We start from the raw sequence: 26,702 nt of genomic DNA, 5'->3' as shown, positions 1-26,702 counted from the left end.
GGTGGTTGGGTTGTAAATGCAACCAGATTGACCATCACTCATATTGCTGAGGCCAGTGATGGGCTAACTGGCGTTCGTTATAGTTTTCCCTCTACGGTTTCACATGTTTGACATTTTCTACTTTTATGAGCTCCATTTTAAGTGAGCATGAGCTGGACCTCATTTTTAGGGCCTCTTCTTCACTTCCCTCCTTTCCCTGGTAGCCTTCTGGAACAGGCTGTTCCACCACAACCTCTAGCAAAAGGACCACTTGACCGTCACCCCTACAATTTGGCTTTTGCCCCCACTCTCTCCCCTTACTCACTAGAGAGACCTCTTCTCTGGGTAGCATTTCACACTTTGGCTTCCAGATCTTTCTTGAAATCCTACCCTAAGACTACACTCTCTTTACCTCTCCAGGTCACTGTTCCTGTCTGTTTCCCTTTTCCCTCGTTGGCACTTCTTCCCTCTCTGGCCTCTACCCAAGGCTGAGGCTCCATTCGTCCCTCTCTGAATTACGCCTGGAAGGACTCCTCCCTTCTCTAGCTGCAGCTATCTAATCTTTCAAGTTGCCGTTGTCAATTTGATCCCATATAGATAGTTCTTAAAAGAGCATAATGCTCAAGGCAGACCTTTTTTTTTTACTAGTTAAGCTAAACTCGTTTGGTTTTAAGGTGATTTCAGCGGATATTTTTGGTTTAAAGTTATCTCAGAGCAATAGTTTCAGGGGTTCATACAGCTTTCATGGCTCCAGAAAGTCTGGAGTCCGTGAGCATTTGAAATTTTGTTCTACATTTTCCCCCTTTTGATCAGGATTCTTCTATGGAATCTCCAATGAGAATGTTCAGTAATGGTAGCTGGGCACCATCCAGTTCTTCTGGTCTTATAGCAGAGAAGGCAGTTGTTCAAGGATGCAGTTAGACACTCATTCTATATTCCTCTCCTATTCTTGACTCTCCTTCCTCTGTTGACTAATTAGGTTTTTTTTATTTACGCACATCTAGGGAGAAAACATAAAATAATAGGATCAGGAAGACCTGGATTCAAATGCCAGCTCTTCTATTAATTAGCTATGTGAGTGCGAACCTTTGAGTAAGTCACATCATCTCATAAGCCTCAGTTTCCCCAAGTGCAAAGTGGAAATACCAATCCCTGCCTCTGTTATAAGGAATGGAGAGGATGTACAGAACATATGTGCTCAGTGTATATTTATCACTGCCCTCCCCCTAGCCATTTCTAAGAATGTCTGTTTTCCAGGGCCCCCCAGGCCCACCGGGCCCACCTGGCTTACCCGGGATTCCAGGAACACCAGGAGCTGATGTTTTCATGGGGCCCCCCGGATCTCCTGGCAAGGATGGAGCTGCTGGTGAACCTGGGCCCCCAGTGAGTTTCTGAAGTCAACTCCCATCCCTGTAGCTATGGGGCTTTCTATGGCCAGGGAAGGGTGTCCACATTGCAGACCCTCAGCGCTGGCTAATGCACACAACAGGGAAAGAGCAGCTAGCTAATGTTTGCAAACAGACATCCTCCTCATTGAATCATTACTAAGACTCATGAGAGGTCGCACCAAGAAAAGCATCATCCTACACAGTGTTTTGCTGCTGTATCTTAGTCAGTGTAGGAAACACAGACTATGTAGGATCATAGAATCCTAGGATATCAGCACTGGGCCTGGACTGGGAGACTGTTGGAGACCATCCAGTCCAACTGTGCCAGAACTCCCTGACAGAGGAGAAAACGTGACTCAGAAAGTGAAGGGCACTGGTCCAGAGGTGTACAACTGGCGGTGGCCACACTGTGGCTGAGGACATCCTGGGACCTGGCACAAAGCCCTGGGCTCACTGGCCTCACCCACTGGGTCCCCCCAACCCTGCCCCCCTTTTTCTTTTCCAATAAGAGTTTATTTATTATTCTTATCTCAGATGGAAACCCTGGTGGTGTAGTGGTTAAGGGCTACAGCTACTAACCAAAAGGTCGGCAGTTCAAATCCACCAGGCGCTCCTTGGAAACCCTATGGGACAGTTCTATTCTGTCCTGTAGGGTTGCTGTGAGTCGGAATCGACTCGACAGCAATGCGTTTGTTTTTTTGGTTTTATCAGAGATGTTGTGGGCTGATTGCTGTTGTTGATGTTCCCCAGGGCCCAGAAGGACAGCCTGGACTTGATGGAGCCTCCGGACTTCCTGGGATTAAAGGGGAGAAGGTAACAGAAGGTGGGAGGGCTCCAGCACATGGGAGCCCCTGGGGCCATACATCCTCTCTCTGATCTCCGGGCTTGACCCTCCCTCTTATGTGAATGTCACCCCTGCTGATCCTCTCAGCCATTACTGGACTCATTATGCCCAAACCTGAATTCAGCATCTCTATCCATGTGTTCCCAGCTTCGGAGAAGGGCATTACCATCTACCTGGTTACCCAGACTAAAAAACAGTCTTCTCTAACTCCTCCTCTCTCCCCATCTCCTACCGCAATTGGTCACTTGCCAAGACTACCCAATCTGACTTCCACATCCCTCATCTTTCTCTGCACGCTGCTCGGACTTCACCCTCTGGCATCTGGCTCCTCACTGGTGCCCCACTCTCTCCACCCACAATCCTTCCTTCACCCAGCTGCCCAGTTTCTCTTCCTGTAGCAGGGTTCTCACCAGGCACTGCCCTCTCCACTGAGGAAACAACACTGGTTCCCCGCTGCCTACGGGACAAAGCCCTAACTATTTGTAATTTGCCATTTGGACGTTCTTCACATGTGCAATTTAGTGGCATTAACTGTATTCATCATGTTTTTCGAACATCACCATTATCTGTTTCCAGCTTTTTCTCTCACCCTTAGCAGAAGTTTGGTGTCTCCTAAGCAGCGAGTCCCCTTTTCCACCCCCTCCCACCTGCCCTTGGTAACCACAAATAACCAGGGCTTCAAACCAGTTCTAAGTGATTCAGTCATGGCCAATGGAAACAAGAGCGGCATGTGCATGGCATAGCAACCAAGTCTCTTGTGCATCAGATTTTGACCTGACTAGGAAACAGACCAGGTCAAAATCCAATGCAAAAGAGATTTGGTTGCTATGAAATGCATATGCTGCCCTTGTTTCTGCATAGGAAGCAGGCAGAAACCCTGCTGACATAGTGGTTAAGTGGTACAGCTGTTAATCAAAAGGCTAGCAGTTCAAATCCACCAGGTGCTCCTTGGAAACTCTATGGGGTAGTTCTACTCTGTCCCAAAGGGTCAGTATGAGTCAGAATCAACTCCACAGCAATGGGTTTGGTTTTTTTTTTTTTTTTTTAAGGATACAGGCAGCAGTGCCCCACTCAAAGATGGCAGCCGAATGCACTGCTTTGAATGTGTGCTGTTCTCCACAGTCCTGCCAATAACCCAGTCTCTAGTATCAGGTTCCTGAAAGTTTCCTGATGTGGGAGGTTGGATTCTTGGCTCTTGAAATTTTTCCAATGCAGTAGGACTGTGGAGAGCAACACACATTCAAAGCAGCACAGTCAGCTGCCCTCTTTGAGCTGGGTGCTGCTGCATGTTTCCTACACGTTGTCATCGAGTTGATGTCGACTTGTAGCGGCCCTGTAGGACAGACTAGAACTGCCACATAGGGTTTCCAAGGAGCAGCTGGTGGATTAGAACTGCCAGCCTTTTGGTTAGCAGCTGTATCACTTAACCACTGTGCCACCAGGGCTCCACCTGTTTCCTAAAAAAATCCTACTCGGGTCAAAATCCAACATGCAAGAGATTTGGTTGCTGTGCAACACGTATACTGCCCTTGTTCCCATCGGCAATGACTGAACTGTTTAGAACCTGTTCGAAGCCCTGCAAATAACCTACAAACAGGCCTTCAGGGCCCTTCACCATTTGCACTAACCTGCCTTCCTAGCCCATCTCCACCTCTCCCTCACATGGCCTCCATACCCACAAGCCAGGCCAACCAAAATTCTCTGGGCATGCCCTTCTTTTCAGCCTCCTGGCCTTTGCACGTGGTTTTCTGTCTGTTTGGGATGTCCTTCCCTTTTCCTCATCCTCCACGGCCCAGTTGAGATATAACCTCTGGGAAGCTCTCCCTGACTGCTGACGAGCAGAAAATATTCCTCCTCCTTCTACTCTCCGTCAGTACAGCTTTTATTCTGCTGGGACCCCTCTTAGCCAATGACACTAAAGCTGTTAGCTTACCTGCCTGCCCTCCACCCTGGCAAACATGGAGCATGGGGCACTGTCTCTGTATCCTAAGAGTCTGCACAGGCCAATATTAGCGTGTGATGAATGAGGGAAACTTTCTCAGATAATCTACCATTTTAATCTGTCATTCCTGAAGCCTTTCATACATTCATTCTCTGGGACCCTGTCTGGACGCCCTGAGCTGGTGCTGCGGAAAGATGGGGACAGTGTTCCTATCCATAGGATGCCCCCAATGTGGTTGATGAGATAAGCTATGTCAACAAAAGGGGGCAATAAAGATACAGTGAGCCTCATGCTAGTGGGAGAGTCCTGAGTTTGACTGGAATTCTGTGGAGGAAGGAATTCCATGGAGGGATGGGCCCTCCCAGCTGGATGGGGGTGGGGTTCTTCTGTACACTCCACCTGGATGAAGGCATGGAAAATGCTGACTCAAAAGACACCATCCTCTTCACTGAACTGAATTCCCCATTTCTGTGCGCTCTCAAGTGTGTTTATTTTAATTGAAACAGTAACTTGATTTTCCCGGAAGATCATTTCTCAGAAAAAGAGGAAAGAAACAATTGCCAGGCTTTACAGAACTCATTTTACATGTACCATTTCATAAGAGATTAAATTTTGTAGGAAAAGTCACAGACCTACACTCATGTTGCCTCTTCTTACCAACTCCCCCTCCCCTCACTCCTCCTACACACTGAGTCTTGAACTTAAAATGTCTCACACCCACATCCACAGCTGCAGCCCCCACACAGGTGCACTCTGTAGCTGCTCAGAGAACCAGCCATGCGCTGTGCTGCAGGTTTGCCCAGGGCAATTCTGGGAGAGAAAACACATGTATGTTTGTTGATTTCTGAAATTTGCCAGGTGTCCTAATTTATGTGTGGACGTGATGCTTCCTCAGGAGTCATCACCAAAAAGCCAAACCCTTTGCCGTTGAGTCCGACTTATAGTGACTCTGTAGAGTTCCGAGGAGCGCCTGGTGGATTTGAACTGCTGACCTTTTGGTTAGCAGCTGTAGCTATTAACCACTATGCCACCAGGGTTTCCCAGAAGTCCTTAGGTGGCGCAAATAGTTAAGCACTTGGCTGGTAACCAAATGCTCGGTGGTTCAAATCCACCCAGGGGAGCCTCATGAGAAAGCCCTGGCAGTCTACTTCTGAAAGCTCACAGCTACTGAAAGCCCTGTGAGGTGCAGTCCCACCCCGACACACGTGTCCCCAGGAGTCAGAATGGACTCAACGGCAATGGGTTTGGTTGTTTCTTTCTTTTTTTTTTTTTAAATGATGCTTCAAGTAAGAGCAGACTCTCGAAAGACTCAGAAATTTGCATTTTTCCTTCTGAGGGCTTGAGGGAAACTTGCACGTGACATTGTGAAAAAATAAAAATAAACCAAGGAATATGATTTGGATGTAGAATAAAGAAAACGTGTGTTTCTGTTTATGGCTGAGTAATATTCCCTTACATATATGGGCCACATTTTGTTTACCCATCTGTCCGTTGATGGGAATTGAGATTTTTTTCGTCTTTTGGCTATTGTGAATAGTGCTGCAATGAGCACTGGTGTGCAAGTATCTGAATCCCTGCTTTCAGTTCTTTTTGGGTGTATACCTAGAATGTGGCCCATGTATACAATGTAATATTACATTGAGAAACAAAGTCCTGATACATGTTACAACATGAATGAACCTTGAAAATATCACACTGAGTGAAATAAGTCAGTCACAAAAGGACACACGTTGTATGATTCCACTCATATGAAAGATCTAGAACCAGCAAATGTATACAGACCTCATTTATCAGTGGTCATCAAAGGTGGTGGGAGGGCGGGGGATAAGGAGGCTCACTGCTTAGGAGACACTGAGCTTCCGTTAAGGGTGAAGGAAAAAGCTGGAAACGATAATGGTTTACAACATGATGAAAACAATGTATGTCACTAAATTGCACATGGGAATAATGTTGAAAGAACAAGCGTTTTGTTATAAGTATGTTCACCACAATAAAAAACAAACGAGAGAACACAAAAGGATACACACACACACAAAAGAAAACATATGGGAAAGAAAATACACAACCTCAGGGTTGTTACACAACATCAGATCCAGTGACATATTAGTCTTTGACTCCCCTCCACAGCTTGCACACCTCCCGTGACGAGGTACTCATTTCCTGCCCAGCAGAGCCTTCCACTGTTGGATGGATACACACACAAGGATGTCTTTCCACATGCCGCTGAGAGAGTGGCCTCCCTTCTCACATGCAGGGCACCTAGCCCAATCTAGGCTGGCATCTAAGTGGGCTTTGAGTACAGAAATTCACTACCACTCTAGCATCCTTTCTGGCAGCCCTCCCCTCTACCTGGGGCTCACAGCTGGCGTCTTTCTGCAGGGTCCACATCCAACCCCCAAGAAATACGAACTGTGGCCCCCACTGAGGGTGCACCTGCAGCCTGCTCCCATGCAAAACCCCACCCCCCATTCTGTCCCGCTAGCTTGTGGTCTTTAGATGTTTCCAGAAGTGTCTCCCAAACTCTAGAGGATACATACAAGTTATTGAAGCCCCTTCCCTTGGCTCAGAGTAGAGGAAGTTCCCCTCCTATCTCTATCACCGGAGGGGTGGAGAAGGGGACCATCTCAGCACACTGACAGCTTGCCAAAGCAATTCTTCCTCTGTGACCTCTCCCTGGTTTTTACACTCGAGCAGGTGATGGGCTAGTACCGTAGTTGAAAAGTGGGTTTCACAGCTTTCAGCATGCCTTGCATAGGGGACTGACCCCTATCGTACCATACTCAGTGGCTTTGAGACATCGGCCAAAACCAGGACAGAAAGAGTCCCGTTTTCATATCCTGTTACTTAAGAGTGCATAGTCTGTGTTTTCTTACCTGTGAGATATATATACATGAGATATATCTGGAGCCCTTACGGTACAGTGGTTAAAAGCTTGGTTGCTAACCAAAAGGTCGGCAGTTCGAATCTACCGGCCGCTCCTGGGAAACCCTGTGGGGCAATTCTGCTCTTTCCTATAGGGTTGCTATGAGTCTGAATCCACCTGATGGCAATGGGTTTGGGTTTTGGTTATGAGATATATATTAATTAGCTTTTGATATTTTCTTTTTCAGGGAGCAAGAGGGCCTGATGGCTCAGTTGGTGAAAAGGTAAAAAAAAAAAAAAAAAAGCTTTTTCCTTCTTCCCCTCCTTCCTATGGTTTACTGTAATTGGACTGTTGGGCTGGAGTATTGAACATATCAGTGTCATGGAGCAGAGAAATTCATCTCAAAGGAGCTTCTCAGGGGAGGAGAACAGCTGGGGGTAAAGTCCCTTTGAGGTGTTCTCCTTCCTCACCCTGTCTCCACAAGTGCTTTCAGATGCTGGGAAGCAGCTTATCTCCCAGACAAATGTCAGTTAGCAGGACAGCTGCTCTGCACCGATGAAGCTGCACCGATCAGAGAATTCCTCAGCCTAATTAAGTTCAAAGAATGCCTTTCTGACTCAGGTGTGCGCTGTTCCTTCCCTGAGTGAATGCAGGGCTGGGTAATCAGCCTGTCTTCTTTCTTGCAGGGCGACCCTGGCAGCAGAGGCTTACCAGGACCCCCAGGCAAAAACGGACAAGTTGGCACCCCGGGGCTCATGGGTCCTCCAGGGCCTCCTGGACCACCTGGGCCTCCAGGCCCTGGATGTGCCATCGGACTTGGATTTGAGGTAATTGTCGCTCTTCTTATGGTTAAGGAGCCCTGGTGGTGCAGTGGTTAAGAACTTGGCTGCTAACCAAAAGGTTGTCAGTTCCAATCTACCAGCCACTCCTTGGAAACTCTATGGGGCAGTTCTACTCAGTCCTACAGAGGTTAAAGAACTATGTACACTATCGCTACTGGAAAGGAGGCTATTCTTAGGGTGGGAATTGCTGATTTCCCAACACCACACCCGGCACAGGTAGACGCCCAGGACATGGTGCTTGATCTGAAGTTGTCATTCTTTCTCCTTTCCTAGGATACTGAAGGCTCTGGAAGCATCAGGCTGTTGAGTGAACCCAGAACCTCCTTACCAACAGCTTCAAGTGTAGGTTGATTTTTGAAGCTTTCATTATGAGGGTTGTCATGCTGTCAGGCTGGAGTTAGGGACCCAGGGATGAGAGGCAGACTCCCCTTCCAGAGTCTGGTCCTCTCACTCTCTGTGGGATGTTCTTTCCTTCCAGCTCTGAAAGAGGGATTCGCCTCTCATCGTTCACTCCCATTGCCTGGGACAGAATCAGTGCCAGAGCTTGGGGAGAGATGGAGAAATGGGGCATCAATGGGAGTGAACAAAGTGAGCAGAAGAAAACCAAAGAGTTTGTTGTTGTTGTTGTGTTATGTGTGTGTTGTTTGTTTACTTTTTTTTTTTTTGCAGGGTCTTAAAGGAGAAAAAGGAGACCAGGGACCCAAGGTGAGGTCACAGATCTGAGATATGTGTGTGTCTCGGGGCGGGGGGGCGAGTGTCTTTTCAGCCTGCTTCTAGGACCATTATCCATTTACAGTGAATCTTTCATTTTTTCTCACTCTGGAACCAGGGTGACAGGGGATTGGATGGAGCCAGCATTGTGGGACCCCCGGGGCCCCGGGGGCCACCAGGGCGCATCGAGGTCTTGTCTAGCGTGAGTATCATCCAGATCAGAGCTTGACTCACGTGTTTTTGGCCTTGGTAAAGGGGAGAGGAGGTTGTCCACAAGTTGGCTGCCTTCAGGGCTGCTGTTATGCAGGGAGCATGGAGTGGGTATCTGGTGTCTGGAGCTTCCACCAGCCGGCACACCTGTCTCTTCCTACCCCGTTACCATTGTTCTTTCTCATGGTGCTTCCAGAATGCTCTTTTGGTTGACGGAACATGGGGACCAACTCCAAAAGCAGCCTAGGAACATGAGAGGTATTGGGGTCTTGAGGAAGCCCTGAATAGGCAGCACCCAGCCAGGCTCTGAACAAATGGAAAAATAAAATCAAAGACTAAGAGGAAGGCCCAAATACCACCTTTATTACTGATAGAGGTGAAGCTGAAGGACTTAGCCTATGAGAGAGCCAAATGTTCCTGCTAACTGAAGCCCAGATTCGGCAGACTTGCCCACCAGTCCTTGGGCATGCTCCCCGGAGGCAGGCGGATCCCAGGAGGAAGAAGGGTAGGGCTGAACTGAGCATACCCATTTATGCTTCTCCAAACTGCCAATCAGATAGGCCACTCCATCTCCCCAGGGGCAGAGTAACGGGCCAAAGGGAGCTTCTAAATCAGCTGCCTTCATGTCAAAGGCTTGATTTGAAGTGGGGGGAACACATCCCTGCCCCCACCCTCATCAACAGGGAAGTCAGTAAGGTGTCATCATTAAGATCCCTGCGGGGTAGGCCTCCATGTTCTGGACCACCCATCCCTCCTTCAGGTCTTTGTACAGCAATGGCCTGTTCACATGCCTGTCTCCTCCACGTGCTCCTGAGGGTCCTTTTCATCTTTGAATCCCAGTGCGTGGCACATAGTGCATGCTCGGTCACTGTGAGCTGAATGAAATATTAGATGTTGTGTAATCCTCTTTGGAAATTGAGTAATGGCACACAACAACAGCAAACACCCATCTCCATACCCCCCATATCAGGTCCTGTGCTAGGCCCTGTGGGTACAAAGATAAGTAAGGCACAATCCCTACCTTTGAGGAGTCCCCAGTGCAGGAGGAGAGAATGACTATAACTGAGAGGCAAAGAAACACAAGTGGGCAAACAAGAGAGGAAAGATGGTTTGGGATAGGAGAACTCAAGGAAGGCTTTCTGGAGGAGGTGTCTGTGAGCAGGGACTTGAAAGCCTAGGAGGATTTTACCAGGTTTGCCTGAAGGACAGGGCTTCCAGAGTTTAGGTGGCAGGGCCACCCGGAGCCAGAGCACAGAGGTAGGAACATGTGGGTGTGTCCAAGGCACAGGAGCTGACTGGCGTGGGACAGCCAGCATGGGCTGGGTGGAGAGAGATGGAAATTTGGAGAGAAAGCTGGAATGTGGGCTGGAACCAGATTGCATTCCACTTAATATTAGGACATCACATGTGGGCTCCTAAGAGAAATGATGCCATACTGATAGATGACAGAAAGACAAAAAGCCCCAAATAGTGGGAAGAATGACTAGAACAACAACAACAACAAAAGTATGATTAAAAAATATCAAGTGTGTGGAAGGATGGGGAGACATAGGTACTTTCATATGCTTCTAGTGGAAGCGTAAATTTGCACAGCCCCGTTGGACAGCTTTTTGGCAGTCTGTGAAGACTAAAAATGTCCATAGCCACCAATTTCCCTTGGAAAGATCTCCAAGCTATATACTTGAGTGAAAAAGGCAAGTTGAAGAACAATACAGACAGCCCGATGCAATTTATGTAAAATAACCACACACACACATATACAGGAATACACAGAACAACGCTACATGTTTTCTGTGAGTGTGTGTATGCGTGTATTTAAATTTTTAAAAGGGAGAATACATTCATACATTGTGCCATTAAACATTAATTAAAAGAGGAAAGTGATAAGGCAGCTCAGGGCTGTTCTATAAGAAGTGAGAGGGGTGGGTGGGCTGGCAGTGGGCTTGAGGGTGTTATTTAGGTCTGCCCACGTTCTAACATGCTAAAAAAAAAAAAAAAACTAGTGCTGGGTGACTTTAATTAAAGCCTCATTGTCAGGAACAAGGCAGAAAACAAGCCATTCTTTGTCCTCATTGTCTGATTTTTCTTTCAGGCTTTGATCAACATCACCCATGGCTTCGTGAATTTCTCTGACGTTCCTGAACTCATCGGGCCTCCGGTGCGTATCCACAGCTACCCTAGAGTGAGGTTCCTACCCAGATGTCTGTATTGAGACAAATTCCGGTTGGTTTAGAATCCTTTTAGCTCCGGAACCATAGTGCTAGAATATATGAGAGTAAAAAGGAAAGAGAACTTTACGTTCTTGAAAAGTTGCTGTCGCGGCAATCTGGTAGTGCAGAGTTTTGTCCAATGCCATGGAACCGTCCACTCCTGTGCATCAGAAATATGTGTACTGGAATTCAGAGAATCGTAAGTAACAAATTGATGTCTGTGCAATGGTTTTTTTTGTGTGTGTGCTTTAGGTGAAAGTTTACAGCTCCAGTTAATTTCTTATACAAAAATTTATACACATATTGTTATGTGACCCTAGTTGCAATCCTTATAATGTGACAGCACGCTTCTCCTTTCCACCCTGGGTTTCCTGTGTCTATTCAGTCAACACTTATCTGCCTTTCTGCCTTCTCATCCCACCTCTGGACAGAAGCTGCCCATTTAGTCTCCCGTATCTACTTGCACTAAGAAGCACACTCTTTTTTTTTTTTTTTTTTTACTGTGCTTTAGGTAAAAGTTTACAAATCAAGTCAGTCTCTCATACAAAAACTCATATACACCTCGCTCTGTATTCCTAGCCGCTCTCCCCCTAATGAGACAGCACACGCCTCCTCTCTACCCTGTATTCCCCTTGTCCATTCAGCCAGCTTCTGTCCCACTCTGCCTTCTCATCTCGCCTCCAGACAGGAGCTGCCCACATAGCCTCATGTGCCTCCTTGAGCCAAGAAGCTCACTCCTCACCAGTATCATTTTCTGTCTTATAGTCCAGTCCAATCCCTGTCCGAAGAGTTGGCTTCAGGAATGGTTCCAGTCTTGGGCTAACAGAAGGTCTGGGGACCATGACCTTCTGGGTCCCTCCAGTCTCAGTCAGACCATTAAGTCTGGTTTTTTAAGGAGAATTTGAAGTCTGCATCCCACTGTTCTCCTGATCCTTCAGGGATTCTCTGTTGTGTTCCCTGTCATGGCAGTCATCGGTCGTAGCCAGTCACCATCTAGTTCTTCTGCTCTCAGGCTGATGTAGTAGCTGATTTATGTGGCCCTTCCTGTCTCTTGGGCTCATGTTTACCTTGTGTCTTCAGTGTTCTTCATTCTCCTTTGCTCCAGGTGGGTTGAGACCAATCGATGCATCTTAGATAGCCACTTGCTAGCTTTTAAGACCCCAAACGCCACTCACCAAAGTGGGAAGAAGTACACTCTTTACAAGTATTATTTTGTTTTATAGTGCAGTCTAATTTTTGTCTGAAGAGTTGGCTTCAGGAATGGTTTTAGTTCTGGGATAACAGAGAGCCCAGGGGCCATGTCTTCTGGGGTTCCTCTAGTCTCAGTCAGACCATTAAGTCTGGTCTTTCTACGTGAATTTGAGTTCTGCACCCCACTTTTCTCCTGCTCATTCAGGGACTCTCTGTTGTGTTCCCTGTCAGGGTGGTCATTGGTGGTAGCCCGGCACCACCTAGTTCTTCTGGTCTCAGGTTTATGTGGCCCTTTTGTCTCTAGGGCTAGTATTTTCCTTGTGTTTTTGGTGTTCTTCATTCTTCTTTGCTCCAGGTGGGTTGGGACCAATTGTTGGATCTTAGATGGCCTTTCAAAAGCTTTTAAGACCCCAGACACCACTCACCAAAGTGGGATGCGGAACGTTTTCTTAATACACATTGTTATGCCAATTGACCAAAATGTCTCCAGAAACCATGGTCCCCAGACCCCTACCCCTGCTACTCTGTCCCTCAAAATATTTGGTTGTGTTCAGGAAACTTCTCAGCTTTTGGTTTAGTCCAGTTGTTCTGACTTCCCCTGTATTATGTGCTGTCCTTCCCTTCACCTAAGATAATTCTTGTCTACTATTTTTTTATCTAGTTAGTGAATGCCCCTCTTCCTCCCTCCCCACCCTCGTAACCATCAAAGAATGTTTTCTTCTATGTTTAAACCTTCTTGAGTTCTTATAATAGTGGTCTCATACAATATTTGCCCTTCTCATACAATATTTGCCATTTTGTGACTGTCTAATTTCACTCAGCATAATGCCTTCCAGATTCATCCATGTTGTGAGATGTTTTGCTGATTCACCATTGCTCTTTATCGTTGTGTAGTATTCCATTGTGTAAATATACTGTAATTTGTTTACCATTTGTCCGTTGATGGGCACCTAGGTAGTTTCCATTTTTTGCTATTGTGAACATTGCTGCAATGAACATGGATATGCATATATCTATTCATGTGATGACTCTTATTTCTCTAGTATATATTCCAAGGAGTGGGATTGCTGGATCATATGGTAGTTCTATTTCTAGCTTTTTAAGGAAGCGCCAAATCGATTTCCAAAGTGGTTGCATCATTTTACATTCCCACCAGCAGTGTATAAGTGTTCCAGTCTCTCCACAACCTCTCCAACATTTATTATTTTGTGTTTTTTGGATTAGTGCTAGCCTGGTTGGGATGAGATGGTATCTCATTGTAGTTTTGATTTGCATTTCTCTAATAGCTAACGGGAAACCCTGGTGGCGTAGTGGTTAAGTGCTACAGCTGCTAACCTAAAGGTCAGCATTTCAAATCTGCCAAGCGCTCCCTGGAAACTCTATGGGGCGGTTCTACTCTGTCCTATAGCGTCGCTATGAGTCGGAATCGACTCGACGGCAACAGGTACGGGTACAGGTAATAGCTAACGATCATGAGCATTTCGTCATGTATCTATTAGCTGTCTGAATGTCTTCTTTGGTGAAGGGTCTGTTCATCTCCTTTGCCCCTTTTTTAATTGGGTTACTTGTCTTTTTGTTGTTGAAGTTTTGCAGCATCTTGTAGATTTTAGAGATTAGACCCTGATCGAATGAATTTGGCACAATATAGAGAGGGATCTAACTAGATATCACAAGTTTCCCAACATACTGTGCATGCGGTCAGGCAGGGAAGTATAAGAATGCCATTGAGGACTACAGCCCTCTTAGACAGAAAGCTTTTTTCCTGGTCCATAGGTTGTCTTTTTGCTCTTTTGGTGAAGTACTTTGATGAACATAAGTGTTTGATTTTTAGGAGCTCCCATTTGTGAAATGCTTTTGACCTGCTTTTATTTGCATCTCCTCATTTCACAGCTCAGAAATAGCCTTGAAAGATCTATCATTGTCCTAATGGGGAAACTGAGGCCCAGGGAGGGAACTTGACTTGCCTTGGTCTTTTGAGCCCCATTTTAAGAGATCAGGCAACTAACACATAAAGAAGTTCAATAATTTGTTCAAGTCCACAATGTTGGTCCATCGTAAGACAGGACTTAGGAGAAGGAAGCTTCCTCTTCTAGTCTGTGCAATAAAGCCACCCTGCGTCTTCCAGCACCTGCTGGGTGGCAGCTGGGGAAAGCGGAAAGAGCTCTGGCTTTGGGATGCTTGGAGTCGAGCCCCAGCTCCACCACGCACCACTATGAGCCTCTGGTTCTGCTCTCTGGCAATATCTCGCCAGACTTTGGGGCAGCTTATAAGAGGTGACAAGTGTGAAACTCCTTTTGTAAACTGAGGCACATGGCACAAGCCAATGAGGCTTATCCTTCCACAACTGTACAATCCGGATGTCTGCTGGGGCCACCCAATCCTGCAGATCACAATAATACTGGCCCAAAGCCCCACCCATGCTAAGGGGAAGTCCAGCGCCCTCTCCAAGATTTCTGCACATATCTGCGAGGCTCGTCTGGCGCCAAGTTTCTACTTCTGCTGAGTGATCTCTGTTTGTGGTTGTCTTCCTATCTTCAAAACCACCCACTAATCACACTCTAAAATAAACCAACCCACAAATAAAAGTTCACGCACAGAAGGTCTTTGTTTTCACAAAACTGTGTTGGAAGTTTAGGGTGATAGGCAGATTGATACTGAAGCAAAACACAGACAAGCTTAAAAATGAAGATTGGCATCTCTGATCCAATAGTCCCTGGGCCCTGGTTGCCTGCACTGCCATAGTCACCCTGAGAGCGTCCTTCCTTTCCAGCTCAGAGCAGGTCGACTTACTGTCCTTCAGTTGGGCAAATCCAGGCCCTCAGCATCCCCCTCTATCCCTAGTTGGTTTCTCATGGTTTTTCCTACTCTGGGGCAGTTCCCTGTCGGAGAGGGCTCTAGTCCTGGCTGGCACCCTTATGCTCCCCTGCCTCCCCGCATACATGGTATGTTGGGAAACTTCTGATATCTAGTTAGATCCCTCTCTGTATTGTGCCATATTCTTAAGCCTTTAATAGCTGCAGGTACCTGGGGCTGGCAGGAAGGAATGAACCACAAACTCTGTGTCCCAGTGACTTTCGAATGTATGGAGGGAAACCTTCTGGCTCCTATGAGAAGAAAGAAGAGTCCTACAAACATGTTCCCACTTCCACCCCCAAATACAACACCTCATCTGTGATTTCACAGAGAATGCTGCCACGTAAAATTGAGAGAGTTCTGGCTGGGGGCAGCCAAGGCTCTAGGTGCCTGAGAAACTTCTGACTCTGGCCCCAACTAGCTGTGTGACTCTGCACAGGTTTCTTTCCCTCTCGGGCCTCAAAATCTTCCTCTGCACAATGAGCTAGTGAGCCCTGCTTGTGGGAAAATGTTTAGGATATTTGGAAGGTACCAGGAGGGCGTAGACCAGTGTTCCTGCTGTGGCTCTGGAAAGGCTGCCTCTAATCTGGCCTACTTTGCCTTTGGTGTGTCACGGGGCCAGAGGACGTGCCTGAACTGCTAGGATTTCCAGTAAGTACCCGGTAGCTCCCTTCCATCTGTGCCCATGGCTTTGCTACTTCCACATCTTTGCCAATTCTTTTCCTTCCACCTGGAATACTGTTTTCTTCCATCTCTGCGTGCCCAAGGTCTAGCTCCATTTTGTCCATGTAACCTTCCTCATTGCCCCTGCCTTTTTGATCCTTTTTTTTGAATCCCATGAGGCTTTGTTTTCACCTTTCCTGTGGTTCTTTTCTGTCTTGAATTATAGTTATTTGTGCCCTTGTCCTTTGTGATCAGCTTCTGGAGGGTTGGGTCTTTCTCTAACCCGGAGCCAACTGAAGCCTGAGCAGCGGTTGACTTTCTACAAATGCAAGTGGATGAGTCAAGTATTTCAAGTAGATAAAGTCCATCAAAGTCCCCAAAAGGATAGAGTGGTGGTGGTAGGGAGCAGGGAAAGGAGGTGGGCCATGGAGTAGAACTCCAATAATTAATAGTCTGTGTCACCACTGTAGGGCTTCCACCATGAAAGGTGAAAATGCCTTTCTTTGTAAAAGTTTTATCTAAAAGTTTGAGCCTTTGCTTAAGCCCACCTACCTGGCCCCTGGGTGGGACCTGCAGTATTTCTCTAAGACACTGAATGAGTAACTCTGGGGCTCCCTCTGAAAGACTGAATGCTAACAAGTGACAGCTTCTGCTTCCAGAAAAAATGAAGGAAATGTGTCAAAAATATAATAGAAGTTAGTTCTTGATCGTGGATTTATAAGTGACTTCCTTTTCTTTATGCTTTTTTGAACTTGGTACATTTTCTAAAGGACTCTGTCCTATGATAATACTAAAAATACACACAAACCAGACATTAAAAGACAGAGAAGAGAGTGGCAGCCACAGAGAAGGCCCTGGTGTTAGGAAGAGAAGCAGTCAGGCCTCTGGGCTCCAGCCCCAACTTGGCTGCTGCATGACCTGGAGCATGTTCCAGAAAACATTTTCCTATAAATGAGTGGTTCTGTGTTCCTGAGGGAGCCCCAGGCTCCTCGGAAGAGCCTCCAAGGCCACTACAGGGAGTAAGGAGGGGGTTGAGCAAGCAGAATCCAGGCCACAGCCTTCCAATAAAGGAATCTCCCTTTTGACATACTTTATATATTGGGCTTCCATTTAAGACTTTATCTGGAAAAAAAAAGAAAAGCAATGAGTTTCACTATTAAAAAAATAGTAATAACAAATATCTGAAAGCTACTGCTCTAATGGGTAACTCACTCTTTAACCCAGGAGACAAGACAGGAACTTGTGAAAAGTTAAATGGCAGGGAAGGGTTGAAGTGCCTTTTTTGGGTGGAAGTCATTATTATGCGAGTCACTGTCACAGACATTTAGTGTCTGTTGGGGTTGAGGTCACCTCTGACTGGGAGATCTAAAGGGGATGTGGGGTTTGGGTCTGCAGAGAGGGGTGGATGGGCATGCATGGTTTTGGGGGGGGGTGGTGGGGCAGAGGTGCAGAGGCAGTGGGGACTGCAGAGGGTTAAAGGGAAAGGAATCACCCCTGGTGGTGTGAGGCAGCATGGAAGATGAGCTGCTGAGGCCTTGCTGGGGTGGGCTTGGGATGTCAGGCTAGGACACTTGAATCCCATCCCACAGACAGTGGGGAACTGGAGAAGGAGGAGCAGTCAGGGAAGATGAATGAGTTGAGGCTGCAGGATGGCCTGGAAGAGCAGTGTGAGCAGAGGCGGCAAGACCAGTTAAAGGCTGTTTCCACAGAACCCAGATAGAGGAAACTGAAGGTCAAAGAGGTGTGGAGCCTGCAGGCCTCCTAATGCTCTGAGCTGTTTTCTTTCTACCAGACCATAATTTCTGGACCACTTAAAATTAGGAAAATACCATGGCTAATTGTGATTTCCACCTAGCTGGGGAATGGCGCTCTGTATTCTACTTTCCAGGAAAAAAGTATTTCTGATTGATTAAAGCATTTTAATCTTAACAAACAACAACAACAACAAAAAACCCTCCAACAATTCCTTCCAGGGCCCTAGAGGACCAAAAGGTGACACTGGCATACCTGGATTTCCAGGACTCAAGGGAGAGCAGGTAAGAGGGGCCCAGGTATCTGAGTGGGATTGTGCTCCAGAATTTGCTGAACATTTCCAATTGGCTGAAAGTAGCTGTTAACTTTTTTGTGAGTGTTATTATACATTAAGATACAATTTTCATACGTAACTTCATACTTTTGAAGTGTACGATTGAGTGGTTTTCAGTATATTCACAAGGTTGTGCAACCATCGCCACTATCTAATTCCAGGAAATTTTTATTGTCCCCAGAAGAAACCCCATACCCATTAGCAGCCACTTGCCAGATGTTAATTTTTATAATTTCAAAGTTCTTCCATGATGTGGGTGGGCTATGGGTGGTGAAATTGATTTTCGTCATAGTTTGGGAAGAAAACTCAACCCAACATTCCCTTGAAAGTGTTATCACACATGCTATGCTTTGTCTGGAGCCCTCATGGCGCAGTGGTTAAGAGCTCAGCTGCTAACCAAAAAGACTGGCAGTTCGAATCCACTAGCTACTCTATGGAAACCCTATGGGGCAGTTCTACTCTGTCCTATAAGGTCACTATGAGTCAGAATCAACTTGAAGGCAGTGGGTTAGGTTTTTTGTTTTTTTTTTTTGGTTTTATGCTTTAACTGACTTTTGGGTACCCCCATTAGAATGTACAGTCTCTGAGGGCAAGCCTCATGCCAGTTTCTCCTGTATAACTCTAGTACTTAATTGGGCCTGGCACACAAATGGCACTCAAAACATTTACTGAATGAGAGAATATATCATTAGTGAATGAAAAGAATGATAATTCTTAGAAATTATAAATTGGGGCATTTTGCAGTTGAATGGCATCTTGGTTCAAAATCCTTGGAATAAGCATTTAGCATGCAGAGCACTCCTTGAGAGCTCTCAAGGACTTTCTTTGTACCTTTCCACATTTGTCTCTTTGAATTGACTTCATGGTTGGTTTTTATAGATAAGGGAAGGGGTGATATCTACAAACAGACATAAAAGACTTGGGGTTATATTCATTTACTCATCTGTCCATCCATTTATTCATCCATCTATTCATCTGTCTGCTGGTTCCCTAAGGTATGCTAGCCAGTTTCCTATACTAGGCTTTAGGGATATAAAAATAAGATATGGGGAGCAGGCATCCAAAGACCCAACAGGGAACATGTTCACTGCTGTGATAGGGGCTTGTACAAAGCCAGTTGGAGCATTTTGCAAGGAGAGTCTGGGGAGTCAAAGAGGGTGGGTGTGCTCTCTGAGAGAAGAGAGCATGAGGCTTCTATCCTTCCTCCTCCCCCCCCCACCATTCCACCACTGTCCCCCAAGGAGGAGGAGAGGGGCTCCAATGCCTGTAGGACCACAATTCCAGAAGGTGGAGGGTTCTTTGTGCCAGGCAAAGGGGCCTCAGTTTGGTGCTGCAAGGGGGTGGTGTCTTGGGGTGCTTTTGTTGCCATGGGCCTGAAAGGTGGGGTTGGGGCCAGGGCAACTCTGGCTTGGGAGGAGGCCCAGTCATGTATCTCTTGTGAAAGCAAGAGTGGCTCTTGCTTTAAATGCCCTATTTCTCATGCGGCTCAGTCAGATGGATCTAGAGGGACCTGTGTGCCGCCCCCACCACTAACCTCCTGCCACCTTGAAAGACTGGGATGGGCGCCCAGACAACTCTGCTCCAGCCGTCACAGCAAACACGCTTTCTCTTGCTCTGCCTCTAATGCTTTTGTGCTTGCTTCTTCTTGCTGCTGGAGTGCTCAGGACTCCTTTCCTCACCAGCGGAGTGGTAAGATCCAAATATCAAGTGTGGGTTTAAGGGGATGGAGCAGAAGAGGCTGCTCTGCCAGCTTTGGTAACACTGCCCTGGCTGCTCCCAGCCCTGTTGAAAGGAGGCTTCATGGTGGTCCAGCCCAGCTTCCCAGGGGCCCACATTGAAGTTTGGGGCCAAAACCTGAGAATGATATGAAAGTTTTCTCTACCTGGCCTTGTTCTTTGGACATATATCTTCTCAGAAGGCTCCTGGGATAGTAGATGGCTTTGCTGAGGACAGCATTCCGGGCAGGGCCCTGTGTCCCTGCCACCAGCCCATTTCCTACCAGTAGGGTAGCTTTGCCTGACCAAGTGAGTGTTTGCACAGAAGCCTGGAGTTTGGGGAACAAAGTTCCACATGGAGATGCAAAGCCACTACATTGAGAGGCCTTAGTGTTTATTCCTTCCTCTCCTTTCCCAATTTCAGCTGTTTTAACAAGAATAAGGATTCTTGATAGGAGCAGACCTCAAGTTGAGTTGTCAGGAAAGCAAGCCATCAAGTATACTGGGAGCAAGAAGTTCCTGGATGGATGCTGTACAAGAAAGGGTGGAAAGGACCACGTTGGGGCTGGATCTGGGAGGGCTGAAGGTGAGAGTGTAGATCTGCCAGCAGTGGGAGCCATGCAGAGGCATGGAAGACCATGGCCTGCGCTTTAGGGCAGTAACTCTGATGGCACATGGAGGGAATAGCTCAAAGGACCTCCAGTCTGTTAGGCAGTTGTCTGCATCCTATAGTGGAATGGAGTGTCTGAACAGTTGGGCTGAATGAAGGCGAGAGAAATCATGGCGATAGACGGTATGAGGCCTTAGTGACCCTCTGGACAAGATAGTGAAGAGGAGACCCAACCTCACTGAAAGGTTCTCTGAATTGCAGGGTGAGAAGGGAGAGCCGGGCGCCATCTTGACTGGGGACATTCCTGTGGAAAGGCTGAGGGGGAGAAAGGTAATTATGTCTTCAGACACTGAGGGCACACATCTGCTTTAGCTTCCCATCTGTTTTCTGCCTCAAACAGTGTTCCTCTGAATGACAAGAATGTGTCTCCCTATTTTAGGGTGAACCTGGAGTGCATGGTGCCCCGGGGCCAATGGTAAGTGGAGTGTCTCTCAGTAAGGTCTAGGCTGGGGGTCAAAGCATTTGGCACACTGTGGCCCTGGTAGATTTCCTTGTCCCAGCTGTGAAAATACAAAGGGTGTAGTGTGATGTGCAGACCCAGCTATAGGAGTAGGCAGGCCCAGGCCCCAGGTGGAACATATTCTGAGAAGAGGGGCAGCCTTGATGGCAGCTTACGCCAAGTAGTGTGCATCCCCAGCCCGGAGGGCACGAGGGTTCCTGTGGGAGACTGGAGGCAGGCAGTGGCTCTAGAAGCCTGTGAATCCAGACAGCCAGTGCTGGAATAGGCTACGCCCATGGGTCAGGGACTCAGCTGGAGGACAGGGGTACCACGACAAGATTCTGATCCTTAGGGACAGGTGGAAACAAGGCAGGAACCAAATCCTGGAGTAGAGTCTCAGGCAGGGCTGATACGAGGGGTGAGGCAGGGATGTATCATTCAGAATTGAGGACATGTAAGCTCTGGCCCAACATCAGGCTACCTGGGAGTGGAAGCCGTGAGCAACTGACCTCTTGCTTTTTAGTTGGTCTTGATGAGACAGCTCCAAGGTCTGGGAGGGGATAGAATCAACAGGAGGGTGGGGGTGTGGTGAGGGATTGAGCAAGTAGGTTCCAACTGTGAGGAGAGAGGCTGGCAGGTGGTTACATCATCATTTGTCCTTGTCCTCCTTTCTTCTACCCATGGTTCATTATCGCCACTGCCCATGAAGGCAGGCTGGGTACCCTCCATCTCCATGGACCTTGAGTTTCTATTCTTCCCTAATCCTGTATTCTTTCTGCTGATAGGGGCCCAAAGGACCACCGGGATATAAAGGAGAATTTGGCCTCCCCGGACGACCTGTAAGTATCAGTGTCCTCAGACGGGATGCAAAGGAAGGACACATGGGCCAGGCAGTGGGTTTGCTAAAGTGTCTTGTGTGGGTTTCAGGGTCGCCCAGGACTGAATGGCCTCAAGGGCTCCAAAGGAGATCGAGGGGTCATGATGCCGGTGAGTGCCACAACCATAGCCCCCATCCCACACCATCCTGTGGCAGGGAGCAGGGAGGCCTGTGTGCACAGGAAGGTGGAGAGGGGCGGGTGTGGTGAGGGGCTGGGTTCAGGGAGAGGGCTTGAAGACTAAAAGATCAGGAATGCTTTCCTTCCTCCTCACTGCCACTTCCACAGATCCTCTTGCCCAGCCCTGTCCTCTGCTCACTCTCAGGAGGGTCCTTGCCACCTAAAGCAGCTTAGGGGAGACCCAAGGAAGGGCGGTAGAAAGAGGCCCTGGGTGTACTCAGGAAATCTTGTTTCAAATCCCAGGTCTTCTGACTCTAGTGGTGAAATGCCCCCCTCCCCTCTGCACAATCCCAGGGACTTCATACATCAGTAGGTGCTCAATAAATACTCGTAAGTGAATATCAAAGGCTCAGCAGCTACTTAGGCAGGGCCTCACAAGATGGCAGTACTGTGGGGCATCAGCAGGGTACCGGGGCTAGATGAAGGAAAACAATGTTCACTGAGCACCTACTGCATACCAGACATAGTGCAAAGTGCTTTTAAAGACAGTACGTCACTTAGTCTTGATGATAACTACCCCATGAGACACTCCGTGGGGCCCTTGTTTTACACAAGAGGAAACTGGGGCCTAGAGAAGTTAAGTGCCCACCCTGGCCACCAATGAAGATGCAAACACAGCTCTAGGCCCACTGCTGCTGCTGTTCATACCGCACTGCCTCTGCTTGCTATGTCCAGAAATCAAGAAATAGAATTTTAGTGAAGCACTGGGGACTGACAAACACTCATCAGGCCCACTGGAGCTGTTAGGTAAACCATACACCAATGCCCTAATTTGGGGTGATCAATAGAGCTTCCACAGGGGCTTGAGTCCTCACGCTTGCTAATCAGAACCTACCCCTCCTGCAGCAAGGGTCTGCTTGGGCTCCAGGTTTGAAGGAGAAGAAGCTGCATGGTATTAAGGCCAGAGTCACCCAGCCTTGGAAATGACTCTAGTATGTAATAAGAGTGGACCTGTCTTGCCTTTATGAGGCACTCTCACATGCATTGTATCACATGAGGGACTCTTACCCCCACCCCATCTCCACACTCGGGATGTGCTGATAGAGACACGTCCGCCTAGTATGGACTGTCCGCTGCTCTGGGAGTCAGAAGCTGGGTTTCAATCTCGGTTCTGCCTTAAATTGCTGTGTGAACTTGAGCAGGTCGCTTCTCCTTTCTGGGCTTTGTTATCTGCATTTGTAAAGCAGAGGTAATAGTTGCTGGGCTGTTCTCACTGGTGTATGGTTTGTTGTGAAATGTAAAGTCGTGAATGTAGAAGTGCGCTGCAAGAGGAACTGGCCTACTCATGGAAAAAGTTGGTTGGCTTTGGAAGTCCCTGCGTTCCTTGTTGTGTTCCCAAGCTCTGAGGGAGGCTGAGGCAGTTGCCTCTGCACTGACACTGCCTTGACTGAAGAACCACCTTTCTTTCCTTCCTCAGGGCCCACCTGGCTTACCTGGTCCTCCAGGTCCCCCAGGACCACCTGGAGCTGTGATTAACATCAAAGGAGTAAGTTGGGGGAGCAAGCAGGGACTTCAGCAGGCAAGCATGAAATGGGCGCTGGGCTGGCCTAAGCTAGAGTCTGGTGTCCTGGGGTCGAGTGGGCTGATGGCCTCACCTCTCTTGTTCTCGTTTCCCACAGGCCATTTTCCCAATACCTGCCCGGCCACATTGCAAAATGCCAGTAAGTAGACTGCATTGGAGAGCAACTGAAAGAAAAAGATCAGTCTTTGTCTTGAGCCCCTTCTATCCATGAATGTCCTCTCTGATGTCTTCTAGCACCTTCGTATAGACCCTTAAGTGAACAGAAGCTTTTAGATAATAACCTGTGGCAGCGAAACATTCTGGATCTTCTGAGTGGGCACACACTGCCAGCATGCTTCTTCTAAAGCACTTGAAAAAGCCTTTTGTTATCGTAACCACATTGGCCTCATGCTTGGAGCAGCACAAAAAAGAGGAAATAGACCCCTTCAAAAATACAGATGAAGAACATTAAAGAAGCACTGCCACCCACTTGGTCTTTGCATTGGGAACTTTGAGCTAAAATCTGTTACTGGCCATGCTCTGTCCTTCCTGTTGTCCTGTTACTGCTCAGCACACAACCCTGCAAGGCAGGGATTACTGGTCCCACTTTATAATGAGGAAACAAACTATGACTCAGAGAAACTAACAGGCTTATCCAAGGTCCTCAGTGGGGACATGACAGCCCAGGTCTCCTACCACCAAGCAGATACAGATACTCTGAGCCTGGGGGTCAAAACATGCCAGGGTCCTGCAACCAGTCAGTGGCACTGTCCCTGTGTTTTCACTCTTGTAAACAGAGTGCTGCTTCTGTGCGAAAACCTAGGGAGGGTGGGCCTCTCTCTGTGTACAGGCATTAGTCATGGAACCATTCATCCAACAAATATGTATTGCACACCTACCGATTGCCAAGTCTTTCTTGGCACTAGGGACACGGGTGAACTAGACAGGTGTGGTTTCTGCTCCCAGGAGCTTGCAAATTACAATTTGCAAGAGAGATTCCTTCAAGTGTGGACAAAATTGGTGCCTGTTGGAGGTGATGATGAGGCTTGGGTTGGAGGGTTTAAGATGATCCAATTCTGCTGAGTGTTTGCCTAGACATCCGCCCATGTCTGACCTTAGAGGCGCCGAGTCTTCACCTTGGGGCCGGGAACTCTGGCCTGGAAGGCAGAGGACAGGACCCACCTGCTGAAAGTGACTAACATGCCCTGGCTTCCAGCTCAACATGAGGGCAACAGCAACCCAGAACGGAGCTTTCACATGTTTACATCGATGGGTTCAAGAGACCATCCTGATAGATGACTGTGTCCCACCTGCTTAACGTGCAGACGGGAACACTGCAGCCCAGAGAGGCAAAGCCCCTCCCAACTAGCCTGATTTCAGGTTGCAAATGGACCAGTCACGTGACAGCACTTGACAAACTTTAGAGTTCTTGAAAAATGTCACCTTAATTACCATGACCTATGCCTGGACCCTCTGCAATAACGGTGGCCTTTAGGGGTCATGGGACACCTTAAGAGAAGCCAAAGACAAGCTCAAAGTATTTTAGGTGAGTTTTTCAGTTCATGTTGCCTGGGTAGACACCATGGCACCTGGGGCACGGACATTTCCTGACCGATTTTCCAAGTGAACATTTTGAAACAGAAATGTGTCCTCTCTCGTCCAGCATTTCACATCACCCTTCTCACGCCAGCCCCTTCCAACCCCATAACAGTGGAGTGGAGGAACTTTATCAACATAGCTGCACGATAACAGCTCAGTGCTGCAACTTTCATCCTTAACCTAGAAATGTTTTTCCTGGAAAGTTTTCTACTGTGCCCCCCACCTTCTCTTGTGACCCCTGAGCAGCTTGTGACCCTCCACCCATAAGCACCGAAGAATGCTGGCGCCAGAGGGATCATTTTGATTGTACACATCAACTGGGGAAAAGGTGAAGGTGGGCTACATAAGCAAGGTTACAGGTGGCTCTGTTTTAAAAGATAAGAAAATGCAAGAATGTGAGGAAAAAAGGAGAAGGAATATTATCTACAACAGCTGGGACTCCAGACCCCTGGAACTTTATGGAGAGTCCAGGATGGGGAGTCCCCCAAAGTCTAATGATAACCCCATATTAATTACCACTGCAGTTAGTGTCTGTTCGTTATGCTTATCTTTGACTATATACAATAGCAAAGCTAATGGCTGGGTACATCACTCACTGGGACACTTGACCCCTCACATGAATCAATCTTAACCCATGAGAAAGGAGTCCAAGGATACTCATCGTTGGCCAAACCAGCACTGCCATGATTTGTTGTCTTAAAGCTTTGGGCTTCCCCTATGCTGAGGTTTTGGCCAGTAGGACCCAGTTCTGTCTACTCCAGTCTAGCTACATAATGGGCCTTCCAACTGAAGGCCTGGGATACCTGTGCATCTAGGGCTGTGGGAGGGCAAGAGGTGGGGCACTCTGGCTTCCTGGGCCTCCAGATCCAAAGGAAGGCCTGGCTGCATGACATTGGCCCTCCTGCCGCATACCCCGGGGACGGTGGCTGTATAAGCATGGAGACACCGGACAGGATTTGCAATGTATGACTTTGCCTTTCTTTCTCTTCAGGTTGGTACCACATATCCTGGGAATTCAGAGCTCATCACCTTCCATGGTACACCTGCCCTTCTTCATCTATATTTCTCTAGGACATTTGCTGACCCTAGTAGCCCTAGGGAAGGTGGTTTCCATTTGTCCAGTGCTGGGTGCAGAGTAGGTGGTCAGGAAGGTCTGACTGCATGTGGTTGGGGAGGGAGTGGTAGCTGAGTCATGGTGTGGAGTTGGGAAACTGTTTGGTTTTGTCACTCATCTATCTATCCTACACACTTTGGCTGAGCCCCCTAGTTAGGAGGAAGCAATTCATTTGTTAGTTGGTTCATAAAACTTTCCCTAATGCCTGCACCTTGCTTGTTGGCTGTCCCATGTACTGAGCTGAGACACATGAATCCTGTCCTGTTCCTGCCACCCAGGCCCTTAGGTGAAACCAACTATTTAGAAAACAATTATAATGCAATAGACCAAGAGCTATAATGCAGGGAAGGGCCACAGGAGCTCAGAAAACCTTTGCCTTGGAGGATTCCTGGACCAGCAGCATCAGCATCACCTTGGAGCTTGTTGGCAATGCAGAATCTGCATTTTAACAAGCTCCCGAGGTGATGTGTATGCAGTCAGGGGTGAGAAGCACTGGCTTGGAGTTTTGATTAATAAATGTCAGTATGTGCATGACCTATTGAAGATTATCCCCAACACATCAGAGAGGAATAGGCCATGAGACAGAAACCTATAGGTGAGCAGTCACTCTTAACTTCCCGGTCCCCATATCTTGCCAGGCCATTTGTCCCCCTTTTGGTTAAGGAGTCTGAATACCTGTGCTTTAGACAGGAGATCTTCTTTTTCCAACAACACCCACCTCTGGCTAGTCTCTGCTACCACCAGGCTGTCAGGTAGCAGTCTCCCTAATGACATCTGGTCCTGTGTTTTTGTTTTTTTGTTTTTGGTCACTCTCTGTTACAAACACC

At 47.6% G+C, this 26,702-nt stretch overlaps 1 protein-coding gene across 1 annotated transcript in view; it reads left to right on the top strand.

Moving 5' to 3' along the window:
- Positions 1-26,702, top strand: part of COL15A1 (collagen type XV alpha 1 chain) — a 116,900-nt gene that overhangs the window by 74,708 nt on the left and 15,490 nt on the right. The window contains exons 14-29 of the mRNA XM_010587804.3: positions 1,237-1,362; positions 2,118-2,180; positions 7,264-7,299; positions 7,703-7,843; positions 8,132-8,200; positions 8,528-8,563; positions 8,688-8,771; positions 10,872-10,937; positions 17,670-17,732; positions 20,369-20,437; positions 20,547-20,582; positions 21,392-21,445; positions 21,534-21,593; positions 23,079-23,147; positions 23,281-23,322; positions 25,753-25,798. Coding sequence (XP_010586106.2) covers positions 1,237-1,362; positions 2,118-2,180; positions 7,264-7,299; positions 7,703-7,843; positions 8,132-8,200; positions 8,528-8,563; positions 8,688-8,771; positions 10,872-10,937; positions 17,670-17,732; positions 20,369-20,437; positions 20,547-20,582; positions 21,392-21,445; positions 21,534-21,593; positions 23,079-23,147; positions 23,281-23,322; positions 25,753-25,798 — 1,060 coding nt within the window. The remainder of the gene's footprint in view (positions 1-1,236; positions 1,363-2,117; positions 2,181-7,263; positions 7,300-7,702; positions 7,844-8,131; positions 8,201-8,527; positions 8,564-8,687; positions 8,772-10,871; positions 10,938-17,669; positions 17,733-20,368; positions 20,438-20,546; positions 20,583-21,391; positions 21,446-21,533; positions 21,594-23,078; positions 23,148-23,280; positions 23,323-25,752; positions 25,799-26,702) is intronic.

This window comes from Loxodonta africana, chromosome 9 (genome assembly GCF_030014295.1).
Source record: "Loxodonta africana isolate mLoxAfr1 chromosome 9, mLoxAfr1.hap2, whole genome shotgun sequence".
NCBI lineage: Eukaryota > Metazoa > Chordata > Mammalia > Proboscidea > Elephantidae > Loxodonta > Loxodonta africana.
The sequence above is the reverse complement of the archived record's forward strand: the minus strand, read 5'-3'. Positions and strand labels throughout refer to the sequence as shown.